We start from the raw sequence: 22313 nt of genomic DNA on the forward strand, positions 1-22313 counted from the left end.
GAAAGAAAGAAAGAGAAGAAAAGAAAAGAAAAAGCAAGTGATTTTTAAAAAACTATGTACCTATATATGACTCTTACCATGTGAAGTGCCACAGGGAGAGGTACTTGATGTTATGATAGCAGGAAATGGTAGGAATGGGTGGGGTCAAGGGATCCTGAAGGGCCAGGATTAAGGTGAGAATAAAGAGGACATTACTGATTGGCAGGGGAAGAGAGCTGACAGACAGAGGGAACAGCCTATGCAAAGTACCTAGGCTAAGCAGCCCAGGAGGACAGCATGAAGGCCGGGTGGACAGAGGTCTCTGGAAGAATCTGCAGGGTTTGAAAGTCTCAGGAAAGCTTCCTTGTTCTCTTCTCCACATCCACACACGGAGCTCCTGTCTCATTAGTAACTGCTTTCCTTTCCAGGATAGCTTGCCTCCTTTCCATTATAATGGGTCGTTCATGGGCTGACTTCTCAAAGCACGCTACAGAAAGCTATCCCCTAAATCATGCACTGGCGCTTTCTCCAGGACAGGATGGTTTTAGAGACGGAAAATGGATTCTTTTACTGTTTGGAAATAAGAAAGGAAACCTGAGTAAGCCAAAAGAAAAATTGTAGGATATTTCATAAAACCACATTCCCACAACGCTTCTTACTTTCTCTGTTTAAATCCCACAAGTTGCATTTTCTTTGTCATTGAAAATAATAAAAAATGAGTGATCTTTGTGCCCTCTGTAAAGACTTGTAAAATAGTGAGGTGGGAGGGAAGAGAAATGGCAGTTGCCTGTACTGCTCTGCATTTAATGAAATTGTTTCAAGCCTCTGGCAGGTGCACAGGAATGAGATTCTGTGTCAAAGGGCCCAGGTGTTTTAATCCTGTGATCTGCTGAAGTTGAATTATTCATTTCCCTTTTGTCTTGGAAATTAGACTCATTATCTTTGAGATCTCTAAATGAACACGACCCTCTGTGTGCTGGTATCCTTAATGGCTTTTGCTTGAAGTTTTCACTCACACTGTATGGGGATAATGTCCTAAGAGCTAGTGGCATGCTTTTTGCCTGTGGCTCATTTTTGTTACATAACAACTCCTTTTTAGTTCAATTAGATGGAGGAGCACAGAGAAAATTAATACTAGTCTTGGTTGAATACTCACGAAGAACAATAAGCACCTAGCAGCCTATTCTTAGATATATTTTTAAACAGGTTTCTAATTTTATTGGAGAAACTTTTTGCATCCTAGAGAATGATTATCCCCTGTCTTGGGTTTCTGTGCCTTTCTGCCCACTTAAATGATTGAGGACTTACAAACAATGATCAGACCATTTATTTCTGTTGGTTTTGTTTTTCCATCATTAGAATTCACCTTACATCCTAAGATTCAGCTAAACAAACAAGATTGATGAAATCTATTCTTGAGTCCAAATAAACTTAAGACATAAAGACAGTCCTGTCCTAGTGTCCCAGTCTGCCCTCAGGGTATGGATGGCTTAGATCAGGAGCAAAGCCGCAGGGGCCAGGTTCAGAATGGGCGCCTCCTGAGTTGCATTATTGCCCCTCCTACAGGAAGAGGCTGTCCCTTCACCTGGTGTGGAGGAATCCTAGGTTTGTGAACACTGAAGCAATGGGCGTCTGCCTCCTTCTGCCCCAGCTATCCCAAGCTCAGGGTCAGGGCCAGAGCCATGAAGAGATTTGCAGAGTCCCACAATGTCTTCCCCAACACACAGACCCTGCTGCATCCTCTCTTCTGTGCGTGCCACTGCACTTGACTCCACCCTAGCAGGTCACATAGGAATGAAGAGAGCAACTACAGTGCACTGAGTGCCATACACTTCACTTCATCTTCACAGTGACCTTGGGAAGCAGCTCCTGTTATTGCCCACACTGTTTGCAGTGAAGAAATGGAAGCTTAGGAAAGTTAAGAAATTTCCCCAGGAGCCCACAGCTGGAAAATGACAGAGCTGGGAGGGCCCCAATTGCCCACAGCCAGTGCTCTTAGCCATTCTTCCATGATTCATCTTAAGCACCGTGGTTTGTGTAAACTTGTATGAATTCGACACCAGATATTTTTTTCCAACTGGTCATCTGATGATAGTTAATTGCATTAACTTCTTTGACCCATCCACATCTTTAAAATGAGAGGGTTAAACTAGGTCATCAAAATACTGTGTTCAGTGAATAAGTGTTCCTTGGGCATCTGTATGCTGACTGAGACACAGCCCCGTCCTCGCGGACAGAGCTTGTTACAGATACAGCAAATATGTCTATCAATGCCATCTGATCAGTACTTTGCAGTCTGCATGGCTCTGGGGAGTGTCAAGAAACAGCAGCAATGACAACAATGTGCAGTGTGGCTGTTGTTCAGTGCACGGTCCAGACATAGCACCATGCCAAGTGCTTCACAAGCATGAAGTTACTTGGCCCTCCCTGCCTACGAGGTTGGAATCAGACTGTCCTCGTCGTTCATGTGACAAAGCCAGGCTCAGCATTCGCTAACATGGTCAGAAGTGACAGTACAAGAATCCCAGTGTGCACAGGTCTGACCTCAGAATTCTAACCACTGCACTGTTCTAAGCAGGACTCTGTGCTCCACCTGGCTGCCTTGGTGGTGAGTCTGGGGCCTTGAAGGATCACTGGTCTTATGCACTACTCCCATAATACTTCTCTCCCGCTGATTTCTCTGATGGTTCATATCCCTGTGGTTTGAATTCTCTGGATTCAAGACGAAGCTGTCACTGAAGCCACTTCTATAGTCACTTGTGTCTCAATCAGCAGAAGTCATTGTGCTTGAAAGCTAGCTTTTGGGGGTGAGCTCTGTATTGTTCTGGGAGAGCCCAGCACTGGCTGAGAAGTTTCCTGAATCCATGATGTATATGAAGCTGTCTCTGGGACGAGGTCCCCACTGTTAAGTCAAGCATTTGCTTTGAGTCACTTGGTTTTCTTCTATGAGGTCTTCATAGTTACGGCCCTGAAGTTCAGCAGGCACAGTGGGAGAGGGCCTGGAGCAGAAATGTCAGCCCCATAGTGAGGGACTCCTACCCAGAGGTTAAGGAGGCCCCATAAAGCCACAGCCTCCATCACCCACTTCTGCCCACCTGTCTTCCCCAGCCTGCTCCTGTCCTACACTGTGCTGAACTTAGCTGAATTCTTCCAGTGTAGGATTCAGGCACAGGGATCCAAGTTCAAAGTCAAAGCTGAGTTCAAGGCATGACCTTACAACCTACAAACTGAGTAACTTCACTCCTCAGAACCTCCATTTCCTTTTTCGTAGGCACTGGAGGATTAAATGAGATCATGTGCACCAGCTGCCCAGCTCACGGTAACTTCCCAGCTCTAGGGAAGGATCTTGCATGTTCACTGCAAGCTAAGCTCTGGCCCATGGCTCAGACTCCCTCTGGCCCTGTGGCCTGCCGGTCCCTTCTAGGCTACAGAAGCCAGCACCAGGATGGCAGTCCCTGAACGCTCCATCTGCTCCCCCAAAATTCACTCATGGCTTTCTTCTCCTAGGGTCAGTTTGGTCTTTGGAAATCATATCTCACTCAAATGAAAAGCACTTAGAAGTCCAGGTCCCTTGTTAAGAATCCCATCAAACACTTAGAAGTCCAGGTCCCTTGTTAAGAATCCCATCAAAGAACAGGAAAGAAAAACAAGATTATGAGCTTGATACCAACCCTCATGTTTTCAAATGCAGAGAACTTAAGCAGAACTTAATTTTTCTTAACTTTACAAACAACTGTTACAAACCTTATATTCGAAACAGTATAGCATTTTGGAATGCTGCTGCACTTAGGCACTAGCTGATAGCAGACAGAAAAGCCGGGGGGAGAAGGAGGGAGGAAGAAAAAGAGAGAGAGAGGAAGAAAGGAAGGACTACTTAGTATTTAAGAAACCCCAAAAGGCTTAACAATCAGAAGTCATTTATTGAAGGGGCGCCCAAGATTCTTCTGGGGATCTGTAAAGTCAAATCTGCTTTTATACAGCACTGAGAGGTATCCCTGCCTTTTCAATATCCTTATCCACAGTGGACAGTGGAGTTCTCCAGCAGTGCCTGATGCGGTGGTGGTTCTGCAGGCTGGTGGGCCGAGTGTGTGCTTTTGTGTTTGAAGAATTTCTGTTTTTATTGTGAGTGCAGTAAATATTGATAGATACAACCTGCATAAAACCAAACTTCTTTGAGGTCCTCAAAAAATTTTTAATATTTTATTTTATTTATTTGACAGCTAGAGTTACAGACAGTGAAAGGTAGAGACAGAGAGAAAGGTCTTCCATCCGCTGGTTCACTCCCTAAACGGCAGCAATGGCCGGAGCTACACCGATCCAAAGCCAGGAGCCAGGAGCTTCCTCCAGGTGCCCCACGTGGGTGCAGGGGCCCAAGGACTTGGGCCATCTTCTACTGCTTTCCCAGGCCATCAGCAGAGAGCTGGATCAATAGAGGAGCAGCTGGGACTAGAACCAGTGCCCATATGGGATGCTGGCTCCACAGGCGGAGGATTAACCTCCTGCGCCACAGCGCTGGCCCCAATGATTTTAAAAAGTATAAAGATATCCAAAAAAAAAGTATAAAGAGATCCTAACACTAAAAGATTTCAGAACATCTGGCATAGGGATGAATGGCTCAGTGCAGCAGCGCCCTGATGTCCCTGTGCGAGGGCAGAGTAGCATCTCCCGTTTCCCTGCATGAATCCCACCTGAAGGCCACAGAGAGCTCCCGTGCTGCTCTGTGGCACCGCAACTCTGCGTTCACAAGGTCCTTGCTTGTGATCACAGTAAGCACGCACACGTGTGTGACAGAGGACAGAGTGCCCACCGGGCCATCCCTCAGTCACTGTTTCCTAATCCTACAGGGGCCAGCAGGATATGCATTTAAGTGCTCAATAAATGTAGAGAACTGAGGAAGGTGGAGAGAGGTTCATGATTCCATTTCAAGACTTCCTTCAAAATGGCTAAGTTTAGCTGAAATGATCTTGCATGTCTTCCTGCTTTAAAGAAGGAAGTCCCCCCTCCAATTCTCTACCCTTATTTCAGTGGCATGGGGGTCCTCAGGCACCACTAACCTACCTGCACCCCCACAGCTGTGCAACACAAAAGCCTAGAAATCATGCAGACTGGAATTGATCAGGCTCCACCTCCTTCAGGCTGTGCAACCATTCCATGGCTCCCATCCACCTCAGCAGTGTCTCCTGGAAAATCAGTATCCCAGTGGGACACACTCAGCTATACCATGGGGCTTAGATAAGAAACTGCCATCAAGTTCCTGCCTTAGTACAGCATCACATTCTCCCAACAGTGCCCCAATCTGTACATGTGACGTCCATTTAAGAGGAAGTCCAAGTGCAGGCACTTGGTCATGCCCACTGTCAGCCAGCACTCACAGAGCACCCATGCTGGCCGAGCAGGCCCCACTGTAGATGCCAGGGAAGCCACCTTGCAGTCTAGCCTGCACCTCCAAGAGCCTCACGGCCTGAAGCAGATGCTGGCAGACATTGGCACAGACCAATGAGAGATTCTCCAGTGGCAGTAAGGACAGCTTACTCCCACTGAGTAAGCAGTGAGCTGGCCAGGTCACTTTTCATGCTTGCTATAATTAACCTTCACATATCCCTATGAGGCAGGTGCTGGCATTATACCCTCCTCAACAGAGGAGAACACCAAGTCACTGACAGGTAACTTGCAGAAGGTCTAACGCTAATGATGGAGCCTGAATTTGAATCCAGGCCTTCTGGCTCTAGGTTCATTCTCTTCTGCATGATGTTATAGCCCCAAAGATACATCTTAGATCCTGGATGAATAACTAGGGCTCTCCCTGCTTCCACAGCATGATCTGGGGCCAAGGCGAGCACATGGAGTTAGAAGCCATAACCAGAGGTGACATCCTGCCTCTTCCACTTGCCCATGTAACCTTATGCTTGTTACTCATCTTCTCTCAGATTTACTTTCTTTAGCTAAAAAGTAGGGATCAGGGCCAGTATGTGGTACTGTGGGTTACTCTGCCACTTGCAACGCCAGCATCCCCTATCAGAGCACCTATTTCAGTCCCAACAGCTCCATTTCCAATCCAGCTTCCTACTAATGCATCTGGGAAGGCAGCGGAAGACAGCCCAAGTACTTGGGCCCCTGCCAACCATGTAGGAGACTTGGATGGGGTTCCTGGCTCCTGGCTTCAGCCTGGCCCAGATTTGGCTGTTGTGGCTCTTTGGGGAGTAAATGAACTGGTGGGAGATCTCTTTCTCTTTCTGAATGAGTAAATCTTAAAGTAGAAGTGATCCTAAGACCTACTTCAAAACTTGGTGGGATCAAGTAAGGTACTGTGAGGTGATATAGCCCCATGATTAATAGAAGAGCATGAAGGAGGCAGATGTGGTGGAGGTTCTGCCAGCCGGGTAACCCCAGATATGCTCTGTAATCTCCTGGAGCCTTAGTTTCATCCTCTAATGGGGATAACAAGATAGATCTTCATGGGAGATTTCAATCAGACAACCACATGCAAAAGGCTTCCCACCGATCCTGAGGTGGTTCAGCACAGGCTGGCTTTCTTCCTGTGCTCCAGAACTCAGGACACTGCAAAGCAGAACAATGCTGCTCCTGTGACCAAGCTAGTCTTCGGTTCTAAGGCAAACCAAGTCCCAAGTAACATCAGTGACATCATAGTCTTCGCATGCTCCAGTCTTTAAAGGATTCTGTGCTCTAGGATCTTGCAGCTCAGAGCAGACTTCGACCTGGGAGCATGGCAGCAATGCAGCATCTCAGGTCCCCTCCCCCAGGCCTTCTGAATTCTGAATCAAAGATTCTGAATCAGGACTTGCACTCTGATAAGACCCCTGGGTAATTTCCATACACGCTCAAGTCTGAGAAGCACTGGTGTTGCTGGGAAAGAAGGAATGGTGATGATAGTTTGGGGCATGGGGTGGAAAGGGTTAAAGTTTAGCTTGGCTCTTGCCGAGGCACCGGAAACAGAAGGTTCCAGAGATTGAAGCGCATGAACTGATGGGACAGGAAGGCTCCCTTCCTGCCTGTGTCCTGGACAGCTGGGGGCTCCCACCAGAGACCTGTGCTGAGTACCCCGGGCCTGCAGAGCAGAGGGCAGCCTGGGACAAAGGGAGGCCTAGGGTCCTCTGCTGGAGGCTGCCTGGGCTCAGAGTTACCAGGGTAAGCCTGGGAGGTCCAGTCCTCCAGCAAAGGCCATTTGAGGTCTAAGGCAGAGTGGGGAGGCCTGGAAGATTGCCACAAGGTTAATTGAGCGGGCCCTCCTAAGGGAGGCAGTGGCCAGAGCTGGGACAGCTGCGCAGGGGCCCAGCCCTGCCTCCTGGCCTCTAGTGGGTGGGGAGGACACAGGGTCCCCAACACAGAGCTGTGACTGTGCTCCTTGGCCCTCTTCCCCAGTGCTGGAGCAGCTGCTCCCAGAGCTCACAGGGCTGCTCAGCCTCCTGGACCACGAGTACCTCAGCGACACCACCCTGGAGAAGAAGATGGCTGTGGCCTCCATCCTACAGAGCCTGCAGCCCCTCCCAGGTCAGCCATCGGCACTCTGCCTGGAGGAGCTCCACCTTGACAGGCAGGAAAGCCTCCATGACCCTCCTCCAGAACCTTCAGTAACTCCCCAGGTCCTGTGGCAGGCAGTCACGGGAGCCTCTATTATGGTAGTATCTGCATGTCTCGCTCTGTGGTCCAACTCCCCATCCATGTGGGCCTCCTGTTCCACCACATCCTGCCTGTGCTGTTTGTATGCCTCCACCCTGCCCCAGCCCTCTCCAGAGCACACACACAAACATAAACATCACACTCCTACACAAACGCTCCCAACACCCCATCTGATACACACACACTCACTCATCCTTCTGAGATGGACTCCTCCCCCGCATCTTGTTCCTTGCCCCTCTCCTCCACTAAAGCCTCAGGTCTCTGCCCTTTATTGTGGGCCCAGCAGCAAGTCCCCTTCATCTACTCTAGCCTCTTCCCCTACTCAGTTAATGGGACATAATGTGTTCTGCAGGGTTCATGGAGTCCGAAGGCCATTGTAGGAAGCCATATGGTGGGTGACTGAGCCTCCCTTCCCAGAGACAAAACAAAGTTGATGTCACCTGCTGCCCTCCAAGACTGCTGGAACAATGAAATGGGACAGCAGTTTTCTAACTGTGCTTGCTTGAGCCCCTGTCCCCTGACTGTCCCCAGAGCAGCCCTCAGACATCCTTTTCCTTAGAGACATTGCTATCTTCAATAGCAATGGAAAAAGAAAACAAAGTTCGAAAACCATGAGATAACTTGGGATATAAACTGGGATGGAAGTGCCAAGGAGGGCAGAGGAGACCTGTTTCCTTCCCTCCTCACTGCTGCTGTGTCCTCCTCCTCCTGATAGCCAAGGAAGTCTCCTACCTGTACGTGAATACCGCAGACCTCCACTCTGGGCCCAGCTTTGTGGAGTCCCTCTTTGAAGAATTTGGTAAGTGACCCTGTCCTCACCTCAGCTGTGAGAATCTCCCTCTCCCAATGTGTATGTACACTGCCCCAGACTATGGAAGGCCAAAAGATAGGCAAGGCCTGGTTCTAACATTGTATCTCAGTCACTTTGGGCAGTCCTTCGGCCTCTCTGGCCCTTGCCAGCTCTGGAAGTCTGTGCACAATCTGCGTTGATAAGAAGTCATCCCAGAGATTTTATGGACAGTGCAGATGAATGTGCAATCCAAAGAGGGCCCTGCACAAGAGAAAGAACACTTGCCACTCCCATCCTCCAGTCTCCTCATAGTTGCATAGTCCCTGGGTTGCATAGTCCCACAGCTCAAATGAGAGCTGTGACAGAGGAGCAGTGGCTGCCTTGGGCATGGGAGCATCCTGGAGAGGGACAGCCCTACTCAACACTGGGAGAGCTATAACTTAGGTGAGAGATTTGTAGAGATTGTACCTGTGTAGCACAACCAAAGCAACCTGACAAATACTGTCTTCTTCCATGCTCTCAAGAAGCCTGGGAGACAGACAGAGGGGGGACTCTTGGGACTTCTTTGTGCAGAGGGATTGGATCACTTGCTCATGTTACTAATGGAGGAGATGGTGGGGCCTGACCTCATCTGCAAGCTCCTAACCCCAACCCAGCTCTCTTTCCCTCTGCCATGTACATCTGTGTCTTTTTTGCCTCATGGTCTGACCTTCCATAGACTGTGACCTGAGTGACCTTCGGGACATGCCAGAGGACGACGGGGAGGCCAGCAAAGAAGCCAGCCCTGAGCCAGCCAAGAGCCCATCTCTACAGAATGTGAGTTGTGGCTTGGGTCCCCATGCCTGCAGGCCCTCTGACCCTCCTGGTTGTGCAGGGATCTGTTCTGTCTCTTGGAGGTGGTTGGCGACAGAAACAGAGCCACACGGGGCATTTCAGTGGCTCCTGATGCGCTCTGTTGTGGTGCAGAGCAGGGAGAGTGTAGAGAACTTATCTGCCTCTCAGGCCCAAAGGCTGTCACCACCTAGCCTCAGAGCTAGGTACAACACATGGGCACTGTGGGGAAGCTCTGCACAAGGAGCTGGGTGGTCTCTACCCTCCCCACTACTCTGCTCCATGGCCTTGGGCAAATTACTTCCCAGTTTGGAGCCTGAGTTTTTTACCTACAAAGGAAGTATTGGACCAGATCTGGGGCTCCCAATCTTGGGGCCATGGAATTGGGAAAAGGGGCCCATGGCCACCAGAGGCACAGCTCATCAACTGCACAGCTCATCATCATCATCATCATTGCTATCAACAGCACCAATTACTGACAGCTCATTGTGTCCTTTGCATGCCCACAGCAACCAAATGAGGTTGGCACAATTGTTTTCCCCATTCCACAGATGAGAGGACTGAGGCTCAGAGAGAGTGGCAATACACCTAATGTCCCATAGCTAGGAAGTGACAGAATGTAGTTATAAAGCCAGGCTTCCCCAGAGTCTGAGCTCTTGCTGCTGGACTGCTAAGGACTGCAGAACTCACAGAGGCCTGATGAGTCTGCACGTGCTCCAGCAATGAGTATAACTGCTACTGCTCCATAGCTGCGAAACCCTTAGACACAACAGAGGGGCCCTGACCCTTAAGAGACATGGGTAACACACACGGGACACCTAGGCTCTCCTGTCTAGCTAGTAATGCAACTCTTAAGTTGGGGCTTTACACTCAGACTGCCTCCTGCCTTCCAGGAGCTCCCGCCTCCCTCCTGCCTGCAGCCCTCTGCTCCTCCCCTAGCTTGTTGGTCTTACACACCTTTGTCCCTCTGCAGGCAGGTGAGCTGCCTCCGCCACTCCCCAGCAAGCCTCCGCCTGAGGAATACTATGAGGAGGCCCTCCCGCTGGGACCCGGCAAGTGCCCTGAGTATATCAGCTCCCACAGTAAGTTCTGGTCCCCTCATGTACTCCTGGAGCTAGAGCTATATGCCTGGCACCCGCTCAGCCATGCCACCACCTGCTGAGGAGCAGCTGCCCTGAGCACCTGGCCTCTTCAGTGCCAGCCCATGGGATCTGATGGGTATGGTCCCAAGAGGTCAGGGGCTTGGCCTTTAGTACCAGTCTGGGTTGCCTTGGACAGCCCCCTTACTCCCCCTGGCCCTCAGTTCCTGAGAGCCAGGTGCTCTTATATCAATGTGCCAGGATGGAGTGCTATATGGCCACCATGACACCCTGTTCCAAGGGCTGTCATTATACTAACCCAAGTGCACCTCTGTAGCAGATGATGACAGAAGAGAAGCACAAACATCCTACAGGGAAATCAGATTTGCAAGTTAACACTTGAAATAAAAAAGGACTACAGCAGAGGCCTTTATAGTAGGATGCAGGCACCCCAAAATGATGTCGGCAGAAACACAAGAAGCTTTATCAACATTTACTTTCACACATATTTACAAAAATGTTGTGTGAATATTTTTAGCATTTCTAATCTAATAGCACAGCACTTATACTTTATATATACATATACAATTTATACATACGTAAGAAAACACAAATATACTACATGGACATGTTTTTACTGCTTAGAAGGCACAATAAAATCATTTAGAAGACACTGGTACAAACTGTCTTGGAAAATCTCTTAAGCTGGCCACAAAGAAGAACCCTGACCTTCCTCCTTGTCGCCAGGGTTGTTCCTTTGAGGACCAGAAGAGGTGACTGGCTTGGGGGCAGGGACTTCACATCCCCTGCAAGAAACTGTATTGTGGTTTTTGGATGACCAGCACATGTAGTCTATTTGCATGAGATAATGTCTGCGTGATGCTACCCACCATTCAGTAGCACTGTGGAATGTTCTCCAACCACCAGAAAACAAATAAAACCAATTTATGCTGATTGGACATGAATTCCAAGATAGAGTCATTTAAAAAAAACCAAACACAATATACTGCCTATAACATGATTCCATTTGGGTTTTTTTCTAGTAGGATATACAAACACACATGTACATGTTCATTTTAGTCATTTCTCTAGGATAGGCAAGAAACTATCATCAGGATTTTCTTGTGGGAAATGAATTTTTTATTACGGGTGAATTATTTTATTGCAATAAAATACATGTGAGATTGACCATTTCTACTGTTTTAAAGTGTCTAGTCAGTGGCATTTAGTACATTCACAGTGGTGTGCAGCCAACACTACTGTTCAGTTCCCAATCATTTCCATCACCCCAAAAGGAACCCCTGAAAACCAATGAGAAGTCACTACCACAGCCTCTGCTGACCACCAGTCCACTTTGTCTCCACAGTATTGCCTGTTCTGGACGTGACAGAAAAGTACCATATGTGGCCTTCTGTGGCTGGCTTCTTTGATGTAGCTTCATGTGCTGTAACACTAGCAGAACTATTCCTTTTTATGGCCAAGTAATGTCCCACTGCATGGATGTCCCATGTTGGGCTTGTCCACTCATTTGCTAGTGGACCGTGGACTTGTTTCTGAAATGTGGCTGTGGTGGGGTTGGACCAGCAGAGCCCCCTTCAGCCCTCACAGTCATGCTTCTGTGTCCCTGCAAACAGTTCTTCGAAACTGAAGCAGGCAGTTCGATTCTATCTACTCAAAGGCGGGGAATGGGGTGCTTCTGGGCCCTACATCCCTGTGAAGCCCTGGGCTAGGGGAGGCTCCTCCACCTTCCCAGACAGTCCACTTCCCTCTCAGACAGGCAGAGAGGCCTCCTCCGGGAACAGCTGGGATCCTAGGGCAGGAGGGAAGGGAGGGCCTCAGGAAGTGCTGGGATTCCATCCAGGGACAGCTGCCAAGCCCACTGGGGAGTATCCTTCCTCTCACACAGAGCGCCCAGCCCTGCCAGGTGTCCGAGCGCCTTGTCCTGGGCCCCACCCTCTTCCCCACTGCCCCCACCCTTGAAAACTATCTACCTCACAGGATGATGGCCACCTTCTGAGACCCCAGAGAGCCTGCTGGGAAAGGCGGGCCCTGAGCCTCGCTTAGGACGTAGAGCTGGTATCCCCGTCACCACTGCTGTGGTCCTCTGTGAGGCCAGCAAAGAGTGCTGAAGAACAGTGTGGTGTGACAGCCAGTGGTGAAGGCAGGCTTCCTGGAGCAGGGGACGTGCATCGGAGCTGAGGACCTTGGTTCTGACCCAGGCTCTGCCACTTGCAAATTGTGTGAGGCTTGTCTCCTCATCTGTAAAATGGGTCTAAGTCCTACCTCCCAGCACTGTGGGACTCCAAGGAGACACTACTCATGATAGCTGGCATTTGTCCAGCACATTCTGTGTGCCACATAGTACTATGAATTTATCTGCATTAAATTACTAACCCAAGGTCAGCGCTGTTCACTGAACAATCTGAAATACGAGAAACTGCATTTTCTTTCCTAAGGTTACTGGGTAAATGGTAAAGTTAGGATCTGAACTCAACTCAAGCTGAAAGCACGTGCCTTTAATCAACCGAACTTCTAAGTGTGCTCCAGGGACTGTCTGTATAAAAAAAAAAAAAAAAAAAAAAAAAAAAAAAAAAAAAAAAACTTATTTAGTTTTGTAAAATAAATTTGGAGAATAATTCACTGGAGCTGAATACTGTTTCTATTTTTACATATGTTTAGAACTTTCTGTTTGCAAATTGAGCCTCCCTAATCTGAAATTCCAAAATTCAAGGTACTCCCACACATTCAAAACTTTTTCAGCATTTCATGACAACCAAAAGTAGACAATTCCACACCTGACCTCCTGGGACAGCGCGGCCAAATGGAGGTACACTAGAAATACTGAAGAAAATTCCTTCAGGAATTTGACATTGATGTTTAGACTTGGATCTCATCCCCAAGGTATCTCATTATTCATAGGCAAATATTTCAAGATCCAAAACACTTCTGATGGCTGGCACTTCGGAAAAAAGATAATCAACTTGTACACAGGTTTTTGTTTTGTTTTTAGTGCAGCTTCCTCAGCCCAGCCCACTCCAAGGGATCCAAATCTCTGGGGATTCAGCCCAGGGGGTCTGCATTTTAAAACAAGCCCCAGGTGACCCGAATGCAGAATACAGTTCAAGGTGTCCCCAGGAACCCCTGTGCTGCACTGCCTCCCAGCCCCAAATGGGAATATGCCCTGAGAGTTCCGGGTACATAGTCGCTCCCTTGCTATATCTTGCTCTCCTCTAGTCCAAGCCTTCCTTTGTGTTCGCAGAAGTTCAGGAGGAGAATCACTTTGATAAGAAGAGGGAGCAGGTATATTTGGAAGTAAGTAGAAGGAATGAGGTGCAGAAAGATGCGGCAAGGGCAGAGCAGAGAAGGAGGTCTGAGCCTCGGCAGCTGGAACACCACTCTATGCAGAGCAAAGACCAGGGCACACACCCCCAATGCCCTAGAGTCAAAGTTAGAGACTGGCCACGCACTACCTAGGAAGGTGAGAGGACAGATCTTTGGGCTGGGTCTTGAAGGATGATTAGGAGTGCTGTGATAGAAGATAAGAGAGCACGGGCAAGAGCATGAATACAGGCCTAGAGGTGTGACAGGGCCCAGCAGTACAAGGCCCACCAGTCCTCGTGGCAGGAGCACAGAGGGTATGGGGAGCAAAAGACAAGATGAAGAGACCAGGTCCTACACTCAGACAAAAGTTGCCTATAGCTCCCACTGTCTTCCCTGAATTGGCATGTGGTTATCCATGGTTTTCCCCAGCCCTACCGCTGGAGTCTGCCTGTATTTCTCTAAAGCTCTTTCTGACAACCCTACAGATGGCTGCAGCCCAGCCCACTCCATTGTTGATGGCTACTATGAGGATGCAGACAGCAACTATCCCACGACCAGGCTGAACGGCGAGCTGAAAAACTCCTGTAAGTACTGGGCGGTGATCAGACAAGTGCTGGCCTCACAAAGAGCAGGTCTTGACCTGGGCCTGGGCAGGCACATGCCCACCACTCCTCACCCGGGCCAGGGTCCCCAAAGCCCTTGTTTCTGATGACCCCAGAGTTTACTAGAAACACCAATGCAATGGGAGTCAGGACCCAGAATCTAGCCATTGGCCTGACATTTGACAACTGATCCTAAGTGAGTATTTTCTTCCATTTGAGCCTCAAGCCTGCTTATCTATAAAATGGAGACTTGCTTATCTATATAATGAGGATCACCTGAGACAATGGAGGTGAAGGTGAGGGGTATGGACAGTGGTGAAGTTTACTGAGTGCTTACTGGGTGGTAGGCACTTGGCTAAACATTCCGCATGCACCGGTGTTCCAACACCCCGAGGAAGGAGGTACTGTTATTTATTATGATCACTTTATTGATGAGGACACTGGGACATGAAGTCACCAAGATTACAAAGCAAATGCAAATATAGGGGTGTGATTCATTACCATTAGCATGCCACATGTCCTTTTATGGGCCCAGGGCCCCAAGCTGGGGGGCTTCCCTGAGGATGGTACAGTGACAGGTCCTTTCCTGTGGCACCCACAGACAACGACTCTGATGCAATGAGCAGCTCCTACGAGTCCTACGATGATGAGGAGGAAGAAGGGAAGGAGCCGCAGCCCAGGCATCATTGGCCCTCAGAGGAGGCCTCAATGCGCCTGGTGAGGGACTGCAGGATATGTGCCTTCCTCCTGCGGAAAAAGCGCTTCGGGCAGTGGGCCAAGCAGCTGACCATCATCAGGGAGGACCAGCTCCTGGTGAGTGGCCTCACGTGGCCTGGCACGCGAGTGTGTCTCCATGCACATGTGTCTGTGTCAGCCCTTCTGGCCTGATTCTGTGTAGAGTTCAAAGCCTGGAGCTTCCAAGATGGAAGAATTTAAATACACAAACCCTAAAGACCTAATGACATGGGTTTTGCCAAGTTTTTCTTTGGCCAGAGAAGAACACTTTAACATGTTAAAACAACAGTTCTTGTTTTTTATTACGCAAGTAAATGTGCTGATTTATAAAATTAAAGAAAAACAAAGGAAGTGACTTTTAAAACCACCTGTAATCCATTGACTAAGAGATAACCACTGTTAAGTTTTAATGTACATATTTCTACTCTCATCTCTATACTTTTGCCTTTTATAAAACACAGATTCCCTATAGCACTGTTTAATTTGCTTTGCTAAATGTTTTTTTTTTAATTTACCATCTCTCATCACTATATTTTCATAGAGGAAAATATACCTTTAATTCCAAAGTAGGAGAATGAATATAATCTCATAAAAAAATAATAGCTGTTAACCAAAAATATGTTGACAAGCCTTGCTCAACACTGATGCATTTGAAATCTCAACCTCTTCCTGCCCTGGGCCAGTGAAAAACTCATCCCAGGCCAGCACCAGTCCAGAGTCATGCCTGACCTCTCTTCACTCCTATGCCTTCTCTATTTTCCTGGCTTCCTGCAGTGGCCAGGACCTCCAGCATAGTATAAATACAAATGGTGAGATCAGGCATCCCTGACTCAGTCCAAATATCAAAGGGAAATTCATGAGTTTTTAAACTTATGTATTTGAGAGATAGAGACAGACAGAGAACTTCTATCCACTGGTTCACTCCTCCAAATGCCCACAATGGGCACAACAGACAAGAACTCAATCCAGGTCTCTCATGTATATGGCAAGGACTCAACTACTTGAGATATCACCTCTTCCTCCTAAGGTCCACATTAGCAGGAAGCTAAAGCCAGCACTCCAATGTGGGATGCAGGTATCCTATCTGCTCTCTTAACCACTAAGTCAAACAACCACCTAACAAAGGCTGATGTTTGGGTTGTTTGTAGATGTTCCTTATTATCATGAAAGAAGGCGCCCCCTAGATTCTAGTTTGCTAAGAGTTTTTATCACAAGTGGGTACTGATTCTGCCTCCATTGAGATCTGTGATTTCCTTTTTTTCCTGTTAATATGATGAACTATATGGTTGATTTGAATCTTAACCATCCTTGCATTCCTAGAATAAATCCCACTTGGTTTTAATGTGCCCTTTATATGTGTCTAGGTTTGCTAGTACAGTCAGCTTACTGGGTCCACAGGTCTGTATTCACAGGTTCTACATCCAGAGATTTAACCAGCTGTGGATCAAAAATATTCTGTAAAACTGGGTTGAAATAAAAAAAAAAAGTCTGCAAAAAACTGCATCTGTACTGAACTTGTGCATACTTTTTTTATAAAACATACTTATAACAACTATTTATGTGTCATTAACATTTTATTAAGTATAACTAACCTACATGAGTATATAGTAAAATGTGCATAAGTTATATGCAAATATCATTCCATTTTATATAAGGGGCTTAACCATCCTCAGATTTTGATGTCCATGGGTGGCGGGGGTAGTCCAAAACCAATTCTCTGAGGATATTTGTTCAGGGCTTTTACCACTATGTTAGGAGAGAAATTGGCCTGTAATTTTCCTTTTTTGTAATGTCACTTTCAGTTTCTGATATGGTGGTAATGCTGGCAATGCTGGCATCATAGTAAGAATGGAGAATGACAATCAATGTGATAAAGTAATGACTTCCCAAAGCCAACTCTGTGTCTCCTAGAATTCTCTCTGCCCAGTTCCTGCCAAGGAACTCTTTGAACCAGATTCCTCCCAAGCCAGCCTATATCTTCGCTGATTCTTTAGGCTATCATGGTGTCCCTGGCATTGTGCTGAAATCTGACTTTTCCTAAGCAGGTGGTATACCTAAGGATTGCCCAGAGGGGCCGGGCTTCTGAGTGTCCTCGTGCAGTGCCCATGGGCGGGCTGGGTTGGAGAGGTCTCTGGGGTAGAGGAATGATCCCTGAGCCTTTGTGTGAGGGGTCTCCCTCCTCTCCCCCCAACTCCAGAATCCACCCCTTCTCTCCCTGCCCAGTGCTACAAGAGCTCCAAGGACCGGCAGCCGCATCTGAGGTTGGCACTGGGAGTCTGCAATGTCAGCTACGTGCCCAAGGACAGCCGGCACAAGAGGCACGAGCTGCACTTCTCCCAGGGGGCCACAGAGGTCTTGGTGCTGGCTCTGCAGAGCCGGGAGCAGGCCGAAGAGTGGTTGAAGGTACATGGGACCTGCGCTTCCCACCCACCTGTCCTTTCCTCCTGTCTTCCCTGGGACCAGCCTCTGGGGACCGGATCCTACCCATGGAATGAACCAAGCCTTATTCAGGGGAGAAGCAGGCCATGCTTGGGCCCAAGCACCCTGGTCACAAAGGGGCCCAAGCACTTGGGCCATCCTCCACTGCCCTCCTGGGCCACAGCAGAGAGCTGGACTGGAAGAGGAGCAACCAGGACTAGAACCCGGTGCCCATATGGGATGCCGGTGCTGCAGGCAGAGGATTAACCAAGTGAGCCACGGCACCGGCCCCTGTGCTAGGCACTTTACACATATGATGTCATTTACCCTTTACAATGGGACCATTATGGCTTCCATTTTACAGATGAGGAAAATGAGGCACAGAAAACTTCCATGACTTGCCAAGGTCATAAAACCAAGTGGTTTGGGGGGAGGATTAGAAGCTAAAAAATGAATCTCCTCCAAAGGCCACAGACGGGACAGCATAGTGATAGCAAGAGAGGACTTTGGTGCCATGCATTTACTGGCTGTGTGATACTCTGCAAACAACTTCCCCTCGCTGTGCCTCAGAATCCTCATCAGTAAAGTGGGTCTTGTCAGTATTCTAGAGAATACCTGTCGCAGCGCCTGCCAGAGAGTAAGTGTCCAGAAGCTGCCAGGCCTTACTGCTGCAACGACAGCGAAGCCCCCACCCCAATTCGTTCTTACTGATCTGTTCTTGCCTGCCTCTGCTTCCCTTGGACACCTCTCCCCTACTCCTCCAATCTCCCTGCTGGAACAATGGAACCAAGCACCTCCCCCCCTGCCCTTCCTCCCTTCCTTCCTGTGATAACCCACTCTCCAACCGGAATGTGTGTTGTTTCTCATTGCTGCCCTGGTCTCAGGAGAGGAAGGAAGGGAGAGAACCTGCCTGCTGGGGGGCGGGGAGGAGCCTCTGCCCTCCAGGGGCTGGAGGGGTCAGAAGAAGGAGCCATGGACCCTGGGTTAAGAGGCCTGGCTTGACTTCCCACAGGGAAGAGCACATAGCCACAGGGCCACAGGGCCAGAGCAGGCAGCCATGTTTGGTGTTTGCTGCTGCTGCCTAACAGCTCATCCTCCTAATGTGTAATTCAGGGATCACAAGGCTGTGGTGGGGATAAAAATGAGGCAATCCACAGAAAGCCATCTGACAGGTGAGCAACGAGTGATGGCTGCCGTTACTTCAGGATCTGCCTGTTTACTGCCAAGTGGCCTTGGGCCAGGGACTTTTACGTGTCAGTTTCCACATCATTGCAATCATTGGTGCCATTTTTAACCCTTGCTGCCTCTTAGGTTGCTGTAAAGGTCCACACGGTCATAGCAGGCGCCTCACCCTAGTGAGGCTTGCGGTTTCCATCACCCATCACAGCCATGATCTCTGTGTCCTCAGACAACCCAAACCAAAGATGAGCATCATTCCCATACTACAGAAGTGGACACTGAGGTCCAGAGCAGGGCAGTGGCTTTCTAAAAGCCACACAACTAGGATCACTGAAGCCAGGTCTAGAAGCCAAGCCTCTTGATTCCCAGCCCTGCATCTTTTCAATCTGAGGGACAGATGGAGAAGAAAGCCTTTTAGATCCCGAGCACACCACACCTGTTCAGGCAGCTAACGGCCCATCTCTTCCTCCGGTGACCCTGACCTTCTGCCCAATGCCCCATCCACACAGATTCCATTCTTCCATTTTTGCCTCCCTGTTTACAGCTGTGTGTCCTGTCTACAGGTAGTTCGGGAGGTGAGCAAGCCAGTTAGAGCCGAAGGGCTGGAGGTCCCCAGGTCCCCAGTCCTCCTGTGCAAGGTGGACCTAGACAAGGTATGTCTCCACTAGTGCCCCCCATGCTGGGCAGTGGGTACTCGGAACACGGGGTTCACCCTGGGGGAGCTCACAGGTTGTTTCAATAATTGTCTACTGAATTCACATGTGTATACATCAGTGAGTGCTCATGTCCAGGCTGCAGCAGGAGCCAGAGGAGGAAGTGACTGATTCTGCCAGGAGAGGAGAGTCACATAGGAACTGTGCCATGAAAAACAGATTGAAGTTTGTCAGTCAGAAAAGGAGTGAGCCTGCTTGGGCCATGAGTGAAGCATTTGTTAGTCAGCTGGTCAGGCCAGCAGCGCTTATGTTCTAGGATCTTGCTTTTCCAGTTAGTTTGGATGGTAGAGGGACACAGGCCTAAATGTCCTCACAAGGATATTACAGTCTAGTGTAACATTTAACACCCACATACCTGAGACTTACAAAATACAGTATAGAATAGCATTTAGATGATGGGAATATGCCTAGTCTGAGTAGGTTTTTTCAGATGAAAAAAACATCAGGCACATGGAGATTCACCTAGTTACCTAATAAATAAACAGAGCTAGGACTTTTTAATTATTTATTTATTTAGGAAATAGAGACAGAAATATAGAGTTCCCATCCACTTGTTTTCTCTCCCAAATGCTGGCAACAGCCAGGACTGAGACAAGCTGAAGCCAGAAGCCAGAAATTCAATCCAGACCTCCCATGTGGGTGGCCAAGACCCAACTACGGGAGCCAGAGTGAACACCAGCAGGAAGCTGGAATTGGGAATGAAGGCAAGGCTCAAACCCGGGCACTCCAATATGGGATACTGGTATCCAAAGCAGCATCTTATCCTCTATACCAAGTGCCTGCCCCCAGAGCTGGGATTTAAATCCAGACACTCTGACTCCTAGTGATGAATGTCCTGAGCACCCACTCTACCAGCACTTAGTATCCATGCACACTACTCACTGTGCTAGGCCACTTCATGTAATCCAGAGACAGACACAACCCTGCCCTCACAGTGCTTACACCCAGGGAGAAGCAGACACGTACACGCCAAGCTGTGCACATGCTAGGAAGGAAAAGTACCAGGCACTCTGGGAGCATGGCTTGCCCCTGTGTCAGAGGTTGGGGAAAATTCCCTGTGGAAGTGACATTTCAAGTGATAATGAAACATTAGCAAGGAAGGGGAGGGGCAAGCCGAAGAAGCAGGTGCTGGAGCAGGAGGAAGCGTGGAATTGGAAGCAGCCAGAACAGCTTGGCTCAGAGTAAAGGGGGAGCTTACAAGCGTGTTGATCCTACAAGGGGGTGGAGGCGGGAGCTCACGATGGCCAGAAGGGCAGGGAGGGTTAGAGAAGCCAGTAACTATGATGATCCCTAAAGCCTAAAGTATGGACAAGACTGCATGGAGGCATAGGTGGCCAAGGGAAGGGGACAGAAGTGTGTATGTGTGGGGTGAGGGGAGTGTCACAATTGTAGGTCATGTGCTGTAGTGCAGTATGAGGGATTCATAGTGAGGTGGATGGGGCCAGCTTGTGCAGTTGGGCTTTCCTGTGGCTGAATATTCAGGATAATTCTGGTGGGGAGACAGGATGGGGTTGTGGTATCTGGGTGGGGGAATTTATCTCTCCATGGAATCATAGGATTGTAGTGCCATCACCATGTGCTTAATTCCAGGGTGCACACAGTGTTTGTATGTGTTCTCTATCTTAATGAGAAACTTGCCATCTGTACACCATTGAGGACAACTACAGCCATAACTTCTGCTCCACAGTTCACAGACATGAAGCTTTATGCTTGGACAGTTTGCTCCCATTTCTTACAGCTGCCATTTGTCCACCTGTCCTGGACATCTCCTATACTCTCTGTACCTCAGTACTAGACTTAGAGAAAAGCATCCCAGGCCTGAGCTGGGGATCCTCAACAGGAAACATTTAAGGGCCTCAGCTCTGTAATTCCACCTTTTAGGTGGGCTGGAGTCATCAGCATCCTGTCCCAAGTCTGACTGGCACAGTTTAGCCCCTTAATGCAAGATGGCAGCACACCACACAGGTGTTAGAAATGGTACAATATATTGGCCTCATAATTCCACCTGGACCAAGTTGCCTGGTGCCTCACAGCAGCCCTCTGAAATGGGTGTGATTCAGGTAGGAAATCCAAACCTCAGGAAAATGGGAGGAATTTCCCATATTCCCTCAGCTAGTAAGTGGTAGGAAAGTCACCAATTTCTTCCAAGGCTGGTCTGGCCACTTCACACCACTTCCCATGCTACCTAGTAGGCCCTTAATTGACCTTGTCTAAATGAATGAATGATCCTGAGTTGGTACAGTGAAAAAAAATAATGTTGGCTGCTAATATGGTTGTTAACATGGTAGGTATGGTTGTGTCTGTCTGTCTAGCCTTACCATCCTCTCTCCACCAAGGTAGGATCATAATGGGTTGCTATTGTGGTCCCAAGTCCATTATGACTACTTTGAATGTCTCTGCCCATCCATTTCCCCATCCTCACTGTTATCTGGGCTTATCCCCTTCTCTTGACCAGTATGACCCTTTGTTTAGTGGTTCCTTTGCTTCCAGTCTTCTTTTTTTTTTTTTTTTTTTTATTTGACAGATAGAGCTAGACAGTAAAAGAGAGAGACAGAGAGAAAGGTCTTCCTTCTGTTGGTTCACTCCCCAAATGGCCACCACTACAGCCAGCGCTGCGCCAATCTGAAGCCAGGAGCCAGATGCTTCCTCCTGGTCTCCCATGCGGGTGCAGGGCCCAAGCACTTGGGCCATCCTCCACTGCCCTCCTGGGCCACAGCAGAGAGCTGGACTGGAAGAGGAGCAACCGGGACTAGAACCCGGCGCCCATATGCGATACCGGCACTGCTTGCGGAGGATTAACCAGTGAGCCACGGCACCAGCCCCTGCTTCCAGTCTTGCGCAATCTTGTCTGTCCCCACAATGCCACTGGAGGGAACTTCCTAAACCAAGCTGGATGTCATTATATCCCACTTAAATACCATTCCAGCTCCCTGTCTCCTGCTGAATACAGTCCAAACTCCTACAGCATTGATCCTAATGTGTTACCATTAGTTGCCTTGCTTCCATGTAGACCAAGAGTAACTAAAAG

The 22313-nt window shown here is 48.6% G+C and overlaps 1 protein-coding gene and 1 long non-coding RNA gene across 5 annotated transcripts in view; one reads left to right on the forward strand and one right to left on the reverse strand.

Moving 5' to 3' along the window:
- AFAP1L1 (actin filament associated protein 1 like 1) overlaps positions 1–22313 on the forward strand; it is a 65837-nt gene that overhangs the window by 18896 nt on the left and 24628 nt on the right. For all 3 annotated transcript variants that reach the window (XM_008255226.5, XM_017341176.4, XM_089336064.1), the window contains 8 exons: positions 7360–7488; positions 8333–8416; positions 9126–9223; positions 10212–10320; positions 14124–14222; positions 14842–15053; positions 17199–17378; positions 19136–19225. In XM_008255226.5, coding sequence (XP_008253448.3) covers positions 7360–7488; positions 8333–8416; positions 9126–9223; positions 10212–10320; positions 14124–14222; positions 14842–15053; positions 17199–17378; positions 19136–19225 — 1001 coding nt within the window. The remainder of the gene's footprint in view (positions 1–7359; positions 7489–8332; positions 8417–9125; positions 9224–10211; positions 10321–14123; positions 14223–14841; positions 15054–17198; positions 17379–19135; positions 19226–22313) is intronic.
- LOC149126109 (uncharacterized) overlaps positions 1–22313 on the reverse strand; it is a 64994-nt gene that overhangs the window by 14832 nt on the left and 27849 nt on the right. The window lies entirely within an intron of this gene.

The sequence above is a fragment of the Oryctolagus cuniculus genome, chromosome 6 (assembly GCF_051225735.1).
Source record: "Oryctolagus cuniculus isolate XC-2025 breed Fujian yellow rabbit chromosome 6, ASM5122573v1, whole genome shotgun sequence".
In the NCBI taxonomy this organism is placed as follows: domain Eukaryota; kingdom Metazoa; phylum Chordata; class Mammalia; order Lagomorpha; family Leporidae; genus Oryctolagus; species Oryctolagus cuniculus.